Below are 19,489 nucleotides of genomic sequence, written 5' to 3' on the forward strand. Positions count from 1 at the left end.
TCCTTTACGTACTTGCTCGGATTCTGGATCTCCTCCGTCACGTAGTTCAGATTGTTCCAACCGTCGTACGCCCACAGGCCGGTGTAGAAAGCGGTCGCGATCGCACCCAGCGACGGCGTAGTGCCGCTAAATGCATTCTGCAGATGCTGCGTGTTGCCCTGGCACAGCTTGTACGCACCGCCACAGATCACGATCAGCACCGCGATCAGCTTCGCCGACGTAAACACGTTCTGCACGGCCATGCCCAGGTTCACGCTGTAGCAATTCACGAACAGGATGCTCACTGAGAGATCGCGACGGGGGAGGGGGGAAGGTACGTCGATCGGGCGAACATGAAAAGGGGGGTAAGCGGAACGGAAAGGCTCGATTAGCGACCAGCTCGGACGACTTCCCTTTTGCTGCACGTGTGCACACACACGATAAGCCCGCTCGGAGACGACGCGACGTTTGCTGAGGATGAGTTGAGTGTTTTGGTTTTCGACTTTTTCTCCCACTCCTCTCCTCTATGAATTAATGTGTTGTGAACGTGTGGGTGTGTGTTTGTTTGCAACAAAATAATAACAGTAGAGGGGAGGGTTTTAGCAACAAGGACGCCAGAGAGTCGATTAAAAAAAACGGTGCAACAAAAGATTAATGAGATGAGGCGGTGATGATGCGCGTCTTGGGTCTGATCTGCTGTGTTGTGATTCAAAATAGAAATAAATTCACTTCTGCACTTCTGAGCTCGAAAGAAATTCACTAAACAAACATCAAATTGCGTCATTGACTTGATAAAAAAAAACAGTTTTCTTAATCAGTTAAAGTTAAATCACAAAAAGAAGTTGCTCAATTAAATTTTCCAAAATTCACACGAGTGTAGAAAATGTCCTTTTTGTTCTTAAAACGAAATACATTTGTTAAAACAAAGAAAAACTCGATTTCCATTTGACAATCCACAATTGTTAGGCAATGCACCAATTAGTAAGCAATGAAAACCACATCTTGAAAGCTTTACTTCACTTGTTCCTACTTGTTGCCGGATAGATGATGGATGGTGATGATGGCGAGCATGATGGCAAATGAAAACTGAGCAAAAGAAGCATTTCGCCCCTCCGTTCTTTTCTTCCAGTTGCAGTTCGGTATTAACCCGCGTTTCTCCGGGTCAAAGGTGGCTGGCAGGAAGGATCGACGTACGCATGCACTCGAGCTAGAGCAAGAGCCACACCAAACACGAGAGATAACACACACACAGAGGCGTGGACGATCCAGGATGTGGCTGTGGATGACCGTTGGTCCTCTCCCCTGCCCTCCACCCCATTTTTGCGCGGGTGTGAGGGGTGCACGTACCAGATGCTCGGCGGATTCTACAAGAAGAGAATACTTTAAAGCAGCAGAGTCAAGATGGTCGCAGAGAAGACTGTACTGCCTTCCGTCGATCACAACACGGGTGTGCTCTCTCTCTCTCTCTCTCTCTCTGTTCGCTCTCTGTTTGGTGGACTCTGTAAGTCACGCTCATGCGGTGTGTGCGGTGTGTCCTTACTCCGTGCTCAGTGCTCCACATTGGCACCCCCCCGCAGGACTGCCGGATCGGCCTCACGAACATAATGTCTGTGCCCGTGTCCGATGCTCTGGAATGGAATGGGAACGGTTCTACACACACGGCTCTACACAACAAGCAACCGAAAAACGGAAGGCAACAGAACGAACCGAAACGAAACGGAATGCGTGCGCGTACGCACACACACACGGGCGCAATTCCCGGAAGGCGAAGGATGGGTGCCGGGAACGAGCGCGCCAAAACAATCAGCTGTGACAGTGTAACGCGAGAGCAGCCGCTCTCATGTCTCGGTACTCTTAATCTCTCTGTTTCTTTCTCTCTCTCTCTCTCTCTTTCTCTCTCTCTCTCCTGCTCAGGTCGGTCGGTATTGGACGGCCAGCGTCCCGTCGCGCACTTACCGATCGCAAGGATCGCAACCATCTTCACCACGCTCAGCGGCGGATCGCACTCGGACACGAACGCCTCGACCGCGTACTGCGCGAACGACAGGCAGATGATCGCCATCTGGGACGGCTTCAGCACCAGCGTCGACACCCACGAGAACAGGAAGGCGGGCCAGGCCCCGAACGCGTCCATAAAGTATGCCCATTCTGCTCCGGACGAAGTATTCATCGTGCCTAACTCAGCGTACGCCAATGCACCTGGTGTGGAGGGAATGCAACAAAAAAAAAAACAGCGTGATAAAGAGGTGAAGAGAGGGTGTAGGTAAAAGTATTCATTTTGTTTTAATATCTAATGGTTGGGTGGATGTATGGTTGTGTGAGTGTGCGTGTGTGTGTGTTGATTGCCTGCACCATGTCTTACCGGCCGTTTGGCAGTGCGACAAGTGCACATGCTTCCGCTGTTCGCCGATTTAATTACTGTCAGCGACGCGTTCAAGCGGGGTAAAAACTTCCCAAACGATGCCATTTTGTCCCTTTTTGTGGCCGTGTTTGTGGCCCGGGCAATCGGTAACTTTGGCTCGTTCGTTTTAATAGCGTAACCAGGGTGGCAGTTTCGAAATGGAGTTATGGGCCGTTTAGCTATTCGTATGTTAATATGCCGTGCTCACGTGTATCACCACCTTCGCGTTGATCTTTGAGGCTTGAATTAAGCAAGAATTATTACATTTTTATTGCCACCGTTGGGTGCAGTCAGCATCCACAAGGAGCTTTATTTAATCTCGTTTAATTTGTAAGGATGTATGCGAAAACTGGGCAACTTATTACACATGCTCATTCAAATATTTCCTCCAATCGAAGGTCATTGCATTACCAATTCCGGCAACGAAACATAACGAAGAGCGATAGAGATAAGTAGCTGGTGGTGCATAAATTAAACGAGCTTCCTCAACTTTCCGAGCACGTCTTTGACAACTTTCCCGGACAACATGTCCAAAATTGGGACCAAGTTTTTGATCCTTTGCTGAGGCGCAACTTTTCCAACTATCGTGCGCATGTACTTCGCTTTCGGCCCCGAATGTTATCGAACTTACTTGCCGACGCAAAGCTTCTCTCTCTCCCACTGTACGCAAAAGTTCAAAGTGCTTTACTACAGAACAGGGAGGGGAAAAAATGTCCCACGCCTTCACACATCAATCAGAGAAACATGGGCCTTGCAAGGATTATATGTATATATAGACCCGCACAACATTCTTTTTGCAATTTATTGCACTAATCTCGTCACGCTGTTTCGAGGCAACTCGAAGGGATCGAGTGAAGGCAGCACCCCTGTGGTGCTTCTTGATTTGCAGCCCCACATGATACTACGTCACAACCCCGTGTTACAGCTCGTTCGCTATTAATAAGCCCCTTTTCTCTTCGTTACTGCTGGTTCGGCTAGGCAAATCCGGGAACGAACCCCCGGCAAGTGGCAAGTGTTGATCGTTTGCAAATTCATGTCTCATCGTAAATTTATTTGTAAATATTTACTGTAACGGTTGTGATAGAAAAGTTTCGAGCCACGACCATTTGGCAGTTGAAAAGAGAGAAACTTTGCGTTCTGCTTTGATCGAGGCGTGTTTTTTTTTTGTAATTTAATGCACAATTGGTATTAAAATTGTCTTCATTTTAATCTTGCATTTGATAAAAGTAGATTATTTACATAATAACACTTTAGTGAATGTTAAAACGCACCATTATTTTAAAATCAAATATCTTTATATTGCAATAGTTTATAAAAGACTAGGCGTCTCCATGTTGCTGATCCAATCTTTTAACACTTTAAGCGCCGCGTCATATGAAATCGCACGACAGCTTTGTTCACCGCTCAGCTCTGTATCTGACGCTCACCAATTCTCTTGATAACGAATGAGGTAGGAAAGAGAGAACGAGAACGACATGTGCTTCGCCGCTTATCGAAATGAAACAAAAGAGTGATAATAGTCGCACGAACAATTGTCGCTCTCATCGCTCTCTTGTCATGCGCTACGTGCTCACTCGCAAACTGTGACGTCAGGCCGGCGGTCAAAGTGTTAAAAATATAAATGAATTAACATTTAATAAAAAAAAAGTTTCGGTACAATTTAATTTACAGTATGTAAACTTTTCATGTGATTGCATATGATAAATAAGCAGCAAAGATAAAATAAAAATAACTCCTTTCAAAAGCTTGCTACTGACGTGCCTGTTTATACCGCCCGTTGTGATGGTGTTGTACAAACATCGTTAGGTGTCAAATTTACGTATTCCCCCAAACCGACCGAAGACGAGCCCACCCCGTCGTTCGTGTGAAAAGCTGTTCCGCTCATTGAGGAAATTTAAATAAGGCGTAAAAATAATGCATCACATTCTAGAAGGAACCGCAACCGCAAGATTTATCACACTCCCTCCTTCATACGAACCGGGGAGGAAATGATCGTCACAATTCACCAAACCAGCCCCATGGCACTCTCGCACCGGCCACATTTCGCATCCATCTTGCGTTGATAGCGCAAAGTCGTCCACCGTTTGACCCTGTGTGTGTGTGTGTGTGTGTGTCGATGATTTGGCCTTCTTTTTCTTGCTGTGACCGTTTTTGCGAATAAAAGATATCGGCTGTTGTTTTAAAAGGCGCTATTTTTAGCTGCAATCATATCCCGTGTGGCGTGTCACACAACGATACGACTTGAGCTGGCGCGTTCTTTAATGCAACAATTCCCTGCGTTCCCTTGCGAGTTGCATCACTACCGATCTGCGACAGGTTGATCGATAAGCGTCAACACAGTGAAGCATGGATCGGAACAAAACGGACATAACGATCACCTGACGACCCCATTGGGAGGGAATGGACGGAATGGACAGAAGCGGACACACTCAGCGGTGAGGCAAGTGACGCACGTACGTACGTGACAGCCGGCAAGCCATGTGATTCTGTTGTATTCCTCTCGGATGTCGCCTGCTTTCCTGCGCCCTGCAATTTCTGTTCCCAATTCTTTGAGCGGCCATTTAGGGAGGCTTTTTAAGGGGAAGAAGCAAATAATTTTCGCACGATTTCAAACGAACGATCCCATGTTTTGGTAAATTGTTTGACAGTCTGTCAACTGCCTATGGTTTCGCGCATGATGACGCAAACAACCGACGGTCTAAGCTGGTCACAAGAATAGTGTTGTGAGTTGAGAAATGAGTTTTCATGCAAAACGGGGTAGTACTTACCTAACAACGAGAGCAATCCACAGGCCATCCAAATGATAAAGCTCACACCAATGGAACCAGTTCGCACCAGTAAACCAGATGGCGACACGAAAATTCCGGACCCTGGAAGGAAGGCAAGGCATTAGCGTATCAGACGAAAGCATTCGACGCCATCGTCGCAGACCACCGCCACAGCTACAACCACTTACCAATCATGGTACCGACAATTAAAGCAACCCCACTGAAGAGTCCCACCCGTCTCTTGAGGTGAATAGCGTCGTTCTGCGCTGAGCCCGGCCCCTCCAACGCGTCCCGCATCCCCCCGGTCCCTGGAAAAGAGAGAGAGAGAGCGTGGAAATTATGTTAAATAGCAGTTGGTGGGTACACTCATGGTGGATGTTTGATTTCGAACAACTTTCGCAAAGATCGATGAGAACTATTTTGAATGGCGAACAGTACTTTGATCCTACTTTACTACTTACAACTTTGGGGTGCAATTAAATACGGAGAACTATTTTTGAACATTTACTGCTACTACGTGTACATTTGTAAACAAAACGATAAACGTCTCGGAAAAACATAGCAAAAATAGTTTCAAACATTCCAAAAATAGTTTTCTTGCTAACAAATTAGAGCCAGCCGCCCATCCAAAACAGCACTCAGGTTCCGGATCTTGTTAAGTGGTACGGCGGAAATCGTTCAAACTTTATCCTTCCCCAATTAAAAACAGAAAAAACACACCACGCAGGGCGGAATGCAACGAGTTTGCCGGAAAGATAATCTTCGCGATGCCGCTGGAGCTGTACCGGAAACACACTGAAGTTCATGGCCATTACGCTGCTTGAATGAGCACGGCATTCATCGTGTGCCCGCTCGCTCGCTCAACAGTTTTTCTCATCATTTACACACCATTAAGCAAATTTCCGTGCGCGGCACGACGAGCCATCAAGCAGGATGGATCCCTAATCTCGGATCGCGAATCTTGCGCGATACTACCGCAAAGTGCACCCTCCACCCTACACCCCCACTTACCTGATGAGTCGGTCTCTGCCGTTTCGGACGTCCCTCGCCCGAGAGTCCCGTTGAGCTGCGCTGTTCCGTCCCCGATGCGGGAATTCCAGTCTGTCTTTGATACATCTTTAATTGATCCACTGTGTCCTGTGGACGGGAGAGCAGAGAAAAGAAAAGATGTAACGGTTAGTGAGGATAAGGAAAGTCTCATATGCACCCTACGCGCCCATCGTTGCGCAGTAACACAGTCATCGCCTCTAATCGAACACGGTGACAAAGGATGCAACATTCCTGCCATGCGACATCCATCTTTCAATCGAAACAGACGAAACCGAACAGCCAAACACAGGAGACGGTCGAAGCCACGATCTGGGGACGTGTTTTCATGTTAATTATGGCACATGTGCTTGATGGGTGCTAATTAATTTGCCCGAAGGATATATTTAACAGCGTCACGGATGCCACCACATCCGTCGAAGCCACTTGAAACCGGTTTCCGTAAATCATCATCTCGTCGTCTCGCCATCGTCGGCGCGCGGTGCGGCGGGAAGGGGTTCTCGTGTTTGAGCGATCAATCCACACACACACACACACACAAACAGCACACCAAAATTGATCTTAACGAGTCCCAATCGGTTCACACACAATCGTGGGACGGGCGAACGCGTTATAATTTGCCATCAAATTGGAACTGGCGGACGCGCTGTGCGGACGATGAACTTTGCCGGGTATGTATTATGCCTCCAGCATCACTGCTCGCAGGAGGATCAAACGCGGCTCAAACGTCACTCCAACAGCATACATTTCGATCGGTCGAACGGGTAAATAAATTAACCATTTGCCTACTCCTAAACACACCACAACCAACATCATTGGGCGGAGCACGAACAAACACATTATAGTCTTTTGCTACATATCAACCCGTCGGCGCATGAGCACGTTTTATGCTGGTGCTATGGAAGGGGAGCACTACTGCGTACGTTCATCTTGTTTTTGTTTTCATTGGCATGATTCACACTACGTTGGCGAGCCGTAATCTCACGATCGAAACCATCACCACCACCACCACCACCACCGGCCATGAAGGATGGCCTTGAACCATTTGTTATTCTTCATTTATTTCGCGTCACCTACGCAATAGTATTGAGAAAATTCTTTTTTTAGGCATTTCGTTTCGATTTTGCTTTAAAAATATTGAAAACGCGAAATGCCGCATGGAGGCGCCTAGTACTTAACGGTCTATGGCACCTCCAGACGCATAAGCTTATTTCACCCTGACCCCACGGACACTGTCCCACTTTTTGTTAAAAGGTAGACAGACAGGCAGAGGGAGAGAGAGAGAGTGAGATCGACCTCGTTTACACAACGCACGCCGGCATATTACATTAGGTGACCGCTCAAGGAACGAGGAAGACAATGGACGCGCGCTGTGTGTTATATCACCAGAAGCACCACCACGTCCCAGATGGCTGGTTGGTAAACGGAATGGTACACCAACACCCAACCGAAACGTAAACACACATATACACACACACAGAGGAAGAGGATTCAGATAATAATCACCAAAACCACCCTGAATCGCAGTTGGAATAGTGTTCCGTTTATCGTATGTGCGGAAGAAGATAAATAGATCATACATAGACACACACACACACAAACGGACACACCAACTAAGCATACCAGACACAAAATGGAGCTCAACGACTGTGCACGATTTTCACACTCCTGTCCTAATGGACGTACATCCATCATCGCCCGATCGGTTTCGTCGCAATTGGCAATTGTTTCAGCCGCCAGCTCACGCGAGCCGATCGCGACCGGACGGGCAGACGAACGGACGTTTGGCTGTTTGGTTGAACCGCCCGGCTATTTTAGTCCATTCTTAACCTAACAGCCGGCTAGTAGGGCAAACACCACCCGAACCACGGCTCCCGCAGAAGCGAACGCGTCCCCGGGGGATGCGAGAAAGTCGATGGAAAACACGCACCTGCATAGCCGTTAGTGCACTGTGTGGGAGTTCCCGTACCGGCCGCCTGTAGCTGATGTGCGTTGCGCCCTCCGGCATCGTGGTCTGACGCTGCCGAGAAGAGCTGAGAGATTGAGCTGCGCATGGCATGAGCGTCCGGGAGCGAATTGGCTATCCGACGGGTGTGTTGGTCGGCCGTGATCGCGCGGGCAGAATGATGGTGTGGGGATGCTGTGTGATGTCGTTTTGTTTGGTGCGGTCGGTCAAACAAATAGGTTTACTACTTGCACACACACACACTACACACGGACAAACATTCAACGAGACACGCAACGGAAACACTTTGTCGGTACCGAGCACGACCACGTGGCGCACCAATTATCCGTCTCTAGTCGAGCGGCAAGACACGTACTACACACACACGCACACACCCACAAGAAAGAGACAGGGACATATACGCATACACTCCACAAACAGTCAGTGATTGGCGATCACTCCCTTCTCCCCTGTACCTTTCCAATAGAGAAAGGAACCGATCGTAGCCGAACTTCCTAAAAAGCTTCAAAAACGGACGAACGCTTGCCCAGGATCCCCGAAAACCTTGATCTAGCTCCGGTCGGGTACGAACTTTAACTGAAAAGATTTCTCAGCCGCGATTTTCGTTTTTATAGACCGGGCGGTCGTTCGGGCTGCTCGGAATGAGATCGTCCCCAAAATCCCGAGCAAGACAGAGAGAGAGAGAGAAAGAGAGAGAGAGGGAGAGAGAAAGCGAACACACGAAAGAGAGCAGCCCGAGACGGAATCGTCACACTCACAGCCCGAAACGGTACCGAGATGGTGCCATCGCCACCCGGCTGCACGGTTCGCCAAACTATTCCGCAGAATTGCCAAACACCAGGCGCGCGGAACAACGGTTGTGTTCGTGTGTGTGTGTGTGTGTGGTTGTGGGATAAGAAGTATTTGAACTTCCCCCTCGCAGAAACCTTTAGCCAGTGGCGGGATTTGTGGCGAGTTCAGTGGATTTCAATCGGTCAAAAATAGCCTGACTTGTCTGAGAGCGCGACACCGCACACCGTGTGCCGTGCGCTGTTGTGGCTCTCCGTGCAAACGCGATCATGTGGCGCCAGTACGTGGCGGTGTGCGCGTGTGGGGATCTCGCTCCCGTTCCCCCTGCCCTCCTACCTCCCCCGGCCAGACTAGTCTCGCAGGGGCGTGAGAGATGCATCCGCAGGTGCAGCAACAAGCATTACACGCACCACGCTTCAACCAGCGAAAGGTTGAACACACACAAAAAAAGCAAACCACACACCTGACGCACACGTCATCGGGGTAGAGTATTTGCTCGTTAGCAAGTACCGGCCACAATCGATGTGTGAATAGCCTACCCTCCCCCCAAACACACACCCACACACCCACACACACACAAGCTGGTACACTACAAGCAAGAGACATTTTAACAAATCAAGTCGACAGCAGTAAACACGCTTAATATTGTTAAACAAACTGATGATGATGATATTTTGCGACCGCGATCATACGTTTACACCGTATCACATGACGGCATATTAGCTTAATGTTAATGGTAAATAAACAACGTGACATGATCATCAGCGATCATCAAACTGGTTGGAGCCTTGCCTACAGCTATAGCGTCTCGTGGTTGTATCGATTTTGACATGAATTGCTGCTTTTGTATGATTTCCCTCGACAGAACAGAAAACCGCCTAAATGTATGCAAAAGGCAGTACAAAGTTATCTTTTTAATGATTCTTTTAGCAAAAAATAGCAGTAGCAATTCAATCTATTCTCAGTTTTGCTTTTACCACTTCACTGTGCCCAAAACAAACCACCTTCTCTTCCGTTTCAAAGCATCACACACCGATGCGTGCAATCAATTGCTCGTAACACGTTATGGCACCTGTCAAATTCGGTCGCCCCAATGGCGCCCATAACAATCCCGTAACATGGAAGCAAATTGCTCGTAAAAGGTCACTCTAAAAGCCACCAACCTCCAACCAACCCCAGGGATGGTGCCATAATTGATACCGTCAGTAGCGCAAGAGATGGATGGAAAGAGCACTGGCTCCTGATCGTCTTTCCGGCTCTTTTTTGTGTTGCCGGCCAGATGTCAAACCGATTTCAACACCTCTCAGTGAAGCCGGTTCGGTCCGGTGCCTGCAGCATCCTCGCAGCGGGTTAACCGGTGTCTGTGTGTATGTGAGTCAGCTTGTGACCGTAGGTCAGCACCAGCTACGCAGGCAACAACGGGCAAACCGAGTAAGCCCGTCCTAAACAAGCAATCGGCCCGTTCTAAACGCACTACACCGTTGCTTTTCTTGCTTTTGTGCGCCATCACCACCACCAGAAGTCACCGTGCCACACATATCCGGTGCACATGAATTAATGAACCCGTCACACCCTTTCGCATAACATCGGTGGAGGGGTGTTTGGGGGAAAGAATTTCATTCCTCCCGTGCAGTAACAAAATCGTATGTGTCGGTTTGTGTGTGTGTGTGTGTGTGTGTGTGTGTGTGTGTGTGTGTGTGTGTGTGTGTGTGTGTGTGTGTGTGTGTGTGTGTGTGTGTGTGTGTGTGTGTGTGTGTGTGTGTGTGTGTGTGTGTGTGTGTGTGTGACGATACTTTTCCCTCAGTTTAACGTATCTTGCGGGGATTTGGACCGGAATGTTCGGACAGCTCATGCTCTGCTCACGCTATGGGAGGGGAGGTCGACCGTGCGTATCTCGTCTATTTTGGGAACCTCGTGACCTACCGCTGCCTCGCCTGGTCGCTTACCCACGATTCCGCTTGTCCGTTTCCCCCTCGACATTGGCCTTCTTCCGTTCTTTCCAAGGTTTAACCACCAAGCCGCACCATCTGTCCCCCCTACGAAAGACACACTTTCTTACGATTTCATGCAAGATAACAAAAATGTTTGGGGAGAAACGGGGGAAAAGATCCTCATCATCACCAACACCAGCGAGCAGCTGAATGAAAAATGATCTTCGGACGCATTTGTCACACCCAAAAGGCTTGTAAGCTTCAGCCCGACGGTAGGCGGATGATTGTGTACTAATGGTTCCCTTTTAACTGTCTGTTTTCATTACCCTACAGGTAATGGGCACGATCCCTACGATTCATCTTGCTGCCCCGTGTGTTGCACGTTCAAAATTCAACTCGTGACTCGTGGTCGGTTGATTGTCAGCTCCCGTCCGTTAGATTCATCAAATACTCGGGGTGAACGAAAACGCAATCCACTAGATGCATTCCTCCGTGGTTCGAAGCGCTATTTTCTTCCCCCAATTAATGATTGTCGTCAAAAAAGGGACTGAATTGTCATGTTTATTTTTTATTTTTTTCTGTTTCTCCTCTTTGCTTGCCGCATCCTTTCGCCGATCTGGTGTTGAATGCACATGACGGATGGGAATAGGCCTGGTACGGGTGTCTAGTAAGTGCCAAGTGTAATTATAAAATTAATCCATCAACCGGGGCTGCGGGTAAAGCCGCCCATTCCAACCGGTGCATCCATTAACACCCATTACACACCGCTGCACACATTGATGGGACCACAACAATACAGCGCGATCCGATTCAATCGTAATCATCATCTTGTTGGCTCTGTTCTAGTGCGCACACACACACACAACCACACCATAATCCAAGTGTTTGGTTTTGCGAACCGTTTTTCCGCCCAAAGTCGCTAGAATGAAACAAACGGCGTCATTCAGGCGCAACGCAGCGTGTGTTGTTATTATATTTGCTGCTCGCGCGATCGTCACGAGCTAATCCCGCCGAACGATTTGCGGAGCGGTTGGCAAACATCACGAAAAAAAAGAACAACAATTAAAGTATACGCTCTGGCCCCTACTGGATTGATTTACGATAGTTTCCACTTCTGGCAAAGGTAAGGGAGAAAAGCACCGGGGATTTGGTAATGAAATGGCTTACAAAGTCAATATCTGACGTCACATGCCATCGGAAACACACACACACACGTACAGCACCATGTGGTACTACCGCAGCTCGAGTCATAAACTATAAATATCGCCGTTTTCAATCACGCTGATAGTGCTAGTAGTGTTTAATAATATTCTAATTAAGGAAGGCGGCGTTGCCCCATCGCATTCGAAACCTTTTCCCCCACTTTACGCGAACGCCAACAATGACACACACACACACACATGCATGGAGTGTCCTTTTGTTGTCATTGAGCATTCTCACAAACTTACATCGCAATTTGCCAGCTGTAAGGCACGCTGCTGCTGCTGCGATGCGTAGAATAAAACTTTCGCTCGGCGAACGTGCAGTCACAGGACGAGGTTATAGGCAATGCAAAACGTGCTAGAAGCTTTCCATACATTACAGCTGGTTTCCGGGTGCGCTGGTTGAAAGCACTGGAGCCAAACAACGATTGAAAGAGCGAGAGGTCGATCCTAGCTGAGAGCAAATCAGAGCAGCGCTAGAATAGAACGGCGGTTTCGATTTCCATTTACACCGCGGGCAAGCGCAGGCAGAGAAACCCCGGCAGTCCCCGGTTCAGTGTCCTTGAAGCGTCGATCCGGACATGCTCCTGCACGGCAAGCACTACCACGTGGAACCGGCCATCGCGATACGCCGGCGAGTGTGCAGAAGGGGGCGATACGCGTTCGGCAGACCGAACGAGGCGTGCACGTGGAAGCGGCGCCGAAGCAAGCAAACACATTCCGAAAGGATAACAATTCCATTCGGTACACCGGTCGTTCGGCAAGATGAACGGAAGGATGGGAATGAGAGGAAATGGGGAGCAGGAGGGCAAAACTCACTTCTCACATTCTCTTTCTCTCCCGCTCGCTCTTTCCATCTCTCTCGATACGAGGGAGAGGTCGTGAATGTGCTCTTGACGGCGCAAGTCCACAGAGAGAACGTGAGGAAAAGCACAAGAGCGGTGAATTTGGTTTGCCGAAGCTCTTTCTCACCGCTCACCGCTCACCGAGGCGGGCGGCTGGCTCACGGTTCTCACTTCTCACTTCTCCTGTCGGACGGATGGAGGCGCCCATTCCGCTTGGACCGAAGTGGAAACCGTTTGGAGCCGTTTCGTAGAGGAAGGAATGCAATTTCTTTTTTTTTACACTCGAACGCACACGCACAATAGGGTTTGTTGTGGGGTCACTCGTAGTGAAATTGAAATCCAGGATCATAATTTGTGTATTTTTGTGCGTAATTGTTCACCGACAATACAAATGGACAGTTTTTTTTCTTCTGTGAATTCATAGGATTCTTCTGTTTTCTGATTTTACATTTCCGTTTTTTTACACGATGCTTTTACATGACCACCACGAGACTCGAAATGACGCAGTTCATTATCAACCAATGAATAACGGCTTTTGTTCCCATTGCAGAATGATCATTTTTAAAAGTGTTTTATTTACAGAACTGCAATATGGGAAATATTTTAAGTGCCTTTCACCAAGTAATCATAACTGAAACAGACGCTGTTAACAGGCTTATTCGATTGTTTTACAACACCCGCCAGACATTCCGCATGGATCCGGTACCAGCAGCTCCGCCTCGTCCGCCATTGCGAACGATCGATTTAATTGGATTAGGATTTTTGCACATCTCCATCGTCCGTACACGAAAATCGAATAGCTTTTCCCACTGTAGTGTGCTGAGGCTCGGTGCGATGTGAAGCTTTGGTAGCCTTCGGTACCATAAGGCTAGTGGACAGGAGCGAGTCCCTGCTGGCGCTAACACAATTTACAAATTCGTAGAATCATTGATTGGGAGAAATTTAATTGCGCGGTGCAACATAAAGGGAAAATACAAATGAAATATAATGCTTCTGTTGCATGGAAACACGTGAAATATGATTCCACTGCATACCATGGACATCTGTGTGTGTGTGTGTGTGTGTGTGTGTCACACATAACATACGCCGTTTTGCGACTCATGGCTCATGACCAATTAAGTGGCATTACTTTCATCTCGCGGAAATGCAATTGCACCGGCCCCGAAATCTGACACCTGTCACATCCTCTTCCCCCTCCCATGCTGCATCGAACTCGAGATGAGGAGCGACACTTTGCACTCATTGTGGGAGAAACTGTGATGAATGGAGCCATGCCGTGGGCACAACCACACAAAACAACCTGTTCCACACATAATTTGTCGTTCGCTTTTCTCGCATCCTTCCGCATTCTGCCTCTCATCCACTTCACTCTTTGCCTGGCTTCCGGGTGGAACGGAAATGTGCAATATACGCTCTATTCATACAGCTGAGTGTGTTCCCTCCGTTTTTTTTTTGAAGACAGTTTTTCCCATTTCACGTCAGTCAGAAGCATTCCACGTTCCAGGTTACGACCAATAAAATGTCATTCTAGCGCACCAGAAAACACATGCCGGAATGTCGCTTCTTGACTTGCCATGTATAAGAAAAGAAGAAAAAAAATCGTCCCGAGAATGTTCAATTAATGGTCAATTCTGTGGCAAGAAGCCTTGCACCTTTTACTGACTGCACGGAAGCTGACGAGGCATTCCGTTGCACGTAATGTGGAACGAAAACGTCACCACAGACATGATAGATGGAAGACATGAGGGGTAGCTTTCTTGAGCTCGTTCAGCTTTCAAATTGGCGTGACATAGAGAAGAAGAAAACAACGGGGGGAAAAGAGGACACACAGCCCCCTCCAGTTTTACACACCATTGCATCCAATCAGATAAATTCATTGCGCGTTCGTCTCTCATTTCGTGCCAGTAAAGAGTTATGGCTTGAAATGCGTTATGAAACACACACCATCAAACACACACACGCACACACACATACTACGCGGTCGAGAGCTGTGACCGTCCGCAGACGATTGCCATTCTGTAAGCCAGTGTCTGGATGGCAGAGATTTGCTGCGACTATATTTTCGCCCAGCCACAATCAAGTGGAGTGAAATGATGTTGCGCAGGCGTCTATTGACAAAGCGACAACAACCCCCGACAATCACGACTCGGGGCATGGGAAGGCGAGGAAAGGATAAAGCAACTCGTCAGTGCTTGTTCGGTGCGCATCAAAGAGTCGACAATGGGTTGCTCATAAAGCGAAAAAGTTAAGTCATTTGAATACACAAAACCAAATGCACTTCGTTTTATTGCTCCGTCGAGTTGTTTGTCTCCATGTTGATGCGTTTTTTTTTTTGTTTTGCTTTCCTAGACAAACGGGCGCTAAAGCAAAGTGCCTTGGATAATTTATGTTCTTTCCATTACAAACTGCAGAAGGAATGATGATGATGATAAATGATGTATCAGGTTCAAGATCAAGTACACAAGCCGGCCAATGGAAAGCTCACGTTGAAAGTCGCACACGGGCGGTTTGTGTCGCAAAAGCTTGGCCACGTGTTGGCTCTTACATGGCCAACCATTAGCGCACACATTAGCAAACCGGGGGTGTTGATGGAGATTTACTGACCATCCCGTGACTGGCGCCACGCTATCGCATAAATACGATCTCTACGACACACAAACTGGATGTTATTCAGGTTCACGGTTTAGCAAACGGTATGAGAATGAAAATGAACAAAAAACCACATAACCTCACCCCCCCTGCTTTCGGGCCATTTGACGCCATTTGACGATCGTGTTCGTCGTCGAGCGTTTTGCGTCGATTGGAACCAATTAGTTTTAATTGAACGTCAATTGAGCTAAACGCGGTTCGGAAAGCTGCGCATGCTGGACCATTTGGCATAACGGCCGCCATGGTTTCTGTGTTCGCCTGGTTCCTGGTCTTTCTTATTCCGGTTTGGGAGCAGATTTATGGCGAGCGAAATCTCGGGAGGGTAGTGGATCGGGACAGTGTCGCGACAGAGTTGCAAAGAAAGCACGCAAGGGGCGGGGTACGATAATATCGTGATTGGTTCTCAATAAGTGTGTTGTCTGCCCCAGTTTCGCCCCTCGACCTGTACAACCAATCTGGCGATGGATATTAATCTTAAAAAGCGGACAGGATTACTGTGTCAGTATAGGTCATATTTCACGTAGCGAATAATGAAAATGGTAATACGCTTCTCCAGAACAATTTGCAGAAAATAATCGTTTCCGAATGATTCAGGGTGTGCAGTCCTTGCTAGAGCACGTATTCGCTCGTCCAAAATGTGCAAAAACAAACCGTGAAACGTGCTTGCCTCGAGTCGCCCAAGGTGAATAGAGGAACGACTTACATCGTTGCACAAGCTGCTGGAACCGCGCGACGTTGCCTCACACGGGATTCACGGTATGCCATTTAATGGCAAACAAGAACCCGTCCGCCTGGCAGCTGTATTGCTTCTCACTGGCGGATTTGTGCCGGATTTATGATAGGCAAATCAGATATCACTAATACGTAAGCAAATGTCAAGATTAGAGCGTGTGTTAGGAGAGATTACACAAGGAGGAATCAACGTGAAATTACATTTCTGATTATGTGGAAAACTAATAGATGAAACGTGAAGAAAGTGCGCGTTGTCAAGTAATCAATAGACACTTTTACATACATTTTGCAAGCTTTCCGTACAGCAAAAACGAACAACAAGCTAATCAACCTTGTCACAAACCTTTCAAAAGCTATTGTTATTCTCGTTGTCATCCCACATTCTTCCCTTATAGTAAGCATTTCCCATCAATGGCACAACCCATAGCAACCAGTTTTGCGTGCGGCGAACCGCCCGCACAATCCATTCATCAGTTCCGCGCCAATTGATCCTGCCAATGGTGCGTGGTCCAAGCGGTCACTACTACTGGGGGGAGGTCGTCATAGAATTGCAAGATGGCGGCTGTGCCTGAATACCGAGCGGCGGCAACAGCATTCCAATCATCAAGCACACACTTAATTGATGCTGCCCGTTCAGCCCAGCCAGCTCCACACCGCTCAAAACCTTGACCTACATATCTTGGGGGCACTTTTTGTGGGGCCAGCATTGGATCGTCGGATCTAGCATTTGGCAAACACCAAAATGGCGCGTTTTCTTGCCGTAGTAACTGATATCCCCCCCCCCCCCCCCCTCCCTCACGCTTTGTAGCGGGAACTAATTTCAATCCATCAGTGCAATTACTAACCATTTCCATTACTTTCGGACGCTGTTCCACGCTGATCATAATGTGTGGTGCGGGGGACCAACCCGATCCGGGGAACGCTTTTCCACGAGGTCGAGTGAAGGTCGCTCTAGAACCGAGCGGCGACAGTTGCATTCGTTGGGTAAGGCCATGTAAGGAAGGAGGATTACACCGCCGCATGAAGACCCCCCCCCCCCTCCTCCTCACCGGTGGTAGTGGAGCGTGGCGGAGGAGCGACAAAAGCGAGGTGGAAAACGCTTCTCAAAGCGCTTCTCAGCCAAAGGCAGTGAGTCGTTGGGGTCGCTTCTCACTTCACCGACTATCCTCGAGTGTGAGTGTATGTTGCTCCCTTCTCGCTACACATTTTTCACCAAATCCACCCCCCCCCCCCCCCACCGCCCAGCGCCTATGTGTGTTTAACCTCACAAATCTGCTACCACACTGAGGAAGCAAAAAAGCTATACCGCCTTGCACCGCCTTGCGTCATTATCAAAAGGGCACCCCGCAAAAATTGGTTTACGGCCGGCTTTTTTTTTTTTAGAGCAGACCACGCGGGTTCAGCTACATCACCGCTGCCGATCGGCGCTAATTGATGGAGCAAACCGGCGGTCCGCCACAGCAGCACGGCGGCAGTCAGTTTCGTGACGGGTGTCTTCGCTTTTTTATTTCGCTTGCAGTCCGTCACGCGCCCACAGAAAAGACGTCGCACGATGACGTCAAGGTGGGACAGCAGTTCGGCTTGGCCCGAGGACTGTCCAGCAAGCATTTCAACGCAACGGAACGTCGACGAACCGATGGATTTCTCTAAACTAGCATATTTCATCGCCCACTTTCGCAAAGCAATTCGAATGATGCAATCGAACGCCGAGCCGAGACACACACACACACACACACAAACTTGGTCCGACGATTACACACCGCTTTTGCACCTGTTCGCGCGCCGAGGTTGGGAGCGATGGGCGTCTACCAGGAGGTAACGCCACGCCACTCAAGGAGTGTTTGCTAATTTACACATTTCGATACAACAATGCCACTACACTACACTACACTACCCCCTCTCTTGCTCCCTGCCCCTTTACTTACCGTTTCCAAATTGATTTGTTTGAAAAGCATGCTGAAACATGTCTTGCACTCGATCACTTTCGATGTCTTTACTCTCATGTCACTCGGCACGGACTGAATGAGCTCGCAGCGCGGAAAAGTGCCGATTATATACTCGGAGCCTACTGAGCGGTTACATACGGCTTCTGCTCACCTGCTCAGCGCTTCTCTGCCACTCTCTGGACGGCTCCACAGACGCGGCACGGCACACACTCACACCGAGATCATCATCCTCAGCCTACTCATTTCACCGTTTGCTCGCTGTCCCTCTCACTATGAGGCGGCCACCGCTCACATTGGGGAGAATGCACGAACACAGAGCAAGTTAATTGCGCAGAATCGCTCCTCCAGCGCTCCATCGTGCGCGAGAGGACGAAGGACGGGAGGTGCAAGTGAACGGAGGCCACGGTTTCCGTTATTAGGCTTACACCACCCCCCCACCCCCAGCACGCAATTCATTCAGTAATCCGAACGGTGTATTTGCCTTTCTCGCTTTTCGGGTCGGACGGCACAGAGCAGTGTGTTCTCACGTCCCGCTCACGCGTGTGTTTATCTCAGCGACTTGGGCTATCAGAAGCATCCCTCCTCTGCCGCCGATTCGCGCGAAAACCCTTGCTCCGGTCAAGTGTGTTTGTGCTGACGATTCCTCCTTACGGCTCGTGAGCAAACACACTTCACGGAAGCGTTAGTTTCCTTTTTTACTCGGCTGCGGCAGGTTTACCACGCAATGAATGCACTCGAAAAGATCCCGTCTCGGAGGGAAATGTCGGGGAAGGTTAATGTTTGCAAGGTAACGCAGAGCATTCCTAACTTTACTGTCAGGATTTGATAAGCAAAAGTAAAGTAAAGATTATTATGCTAATACAAAATATTTAAATACATTCTTTCAAAACATTCCACGTGCATTAAAACGAGCCCAAACTCTGGCGATTTGCTTTTGAGGGTTTGAATTTGTATAAAGCCCAATGTTGTTGTTTTTTTATTATTGTTTTTTGTTCGTTTATCGTAAACTTGTTTTTCGTACAAAAATAACATTGTTTTTTTTCTTTTCCTCCATTTTTGGTGGTCTGTTTGACTGGTTTGCTTTTAGTTTGTATGTTTTTTTGTTGGTGTGCCTTTGTTTAGTTTTCTTAACGATTTCAGTTCATTTTTTCTTTTTGTTAGTTCTGACACACTTTCTTCGCTTCAAAAATATTAACTATCTCGAGAGGTTATGGCATTTTGTGTTGCTTCATTA

General features: G+C 48.3%; 1 protein-coding gene across 3 annotated transcripts in view; it reads right to left on the minus strand.

Annotated features, from left to right (window-relative positions):
• Positions 1 to 18,352, minus strand: part of LOC1281252 (b(0,+)-type amino acid transporter 1) — a 25,688-nt gene extending 7,336 nt beyond the window's left edge. Inside the window, exons 1-6 of one of the 3 annotated variants that reach the window (XM_061642903.1) lie at positions 18,235 to 18,352; positions 6,160 to 6,285; positions 5,337 to 5,456; positions 5,149 to 5,250; positions 1,936 to 2,178; positions 13 to 283 (exon numbers count right to left, since the gene is read on the minus strand). In XM_061642903.1, the coding sequence (XP_061498887.1) occupies positions 13 to 283; positions 1,936 to 2,178; positions 5,149 to 5,250; positions 5,337 to 5,456; positions 6,160 to 6,285; positions 18,235 to 18,274 (902 nt within the window). In that variant the 5' untranslated portion in view covers positions 18,275 to 18,352. Of the gene's footprint in view, positions 1 to 12; positions 284 to 1,935; positions 2,179 to 5,148; positions 5,251 to 5,336; positions 5,457 to 6,159; positions 6,286 to 8,125; positions 8,735 to 18,234 lie in introns of those variants that run through there. The other 2 variants (XM_061642904.1, XM_061642902.1) reach the window with 2 other exon arrangements.
• Between the last annotated feature and the right edge of the window lie 1,137 nt (positions 18,353 to 19,489).

Source organism: Anopheles gambiae, chromosome 2 (genome assembly GCF_943734735.2).
Source record: "Anopheles gambiae chromosome 2, idAnoGambNW_F1_1, whole genome shotgun sequence".
NCBI lineage: Eukaryota > Metazoa > Arthropoda > Insecta > Diptera > Culicidae > Anopheles > Anopheles gambiae.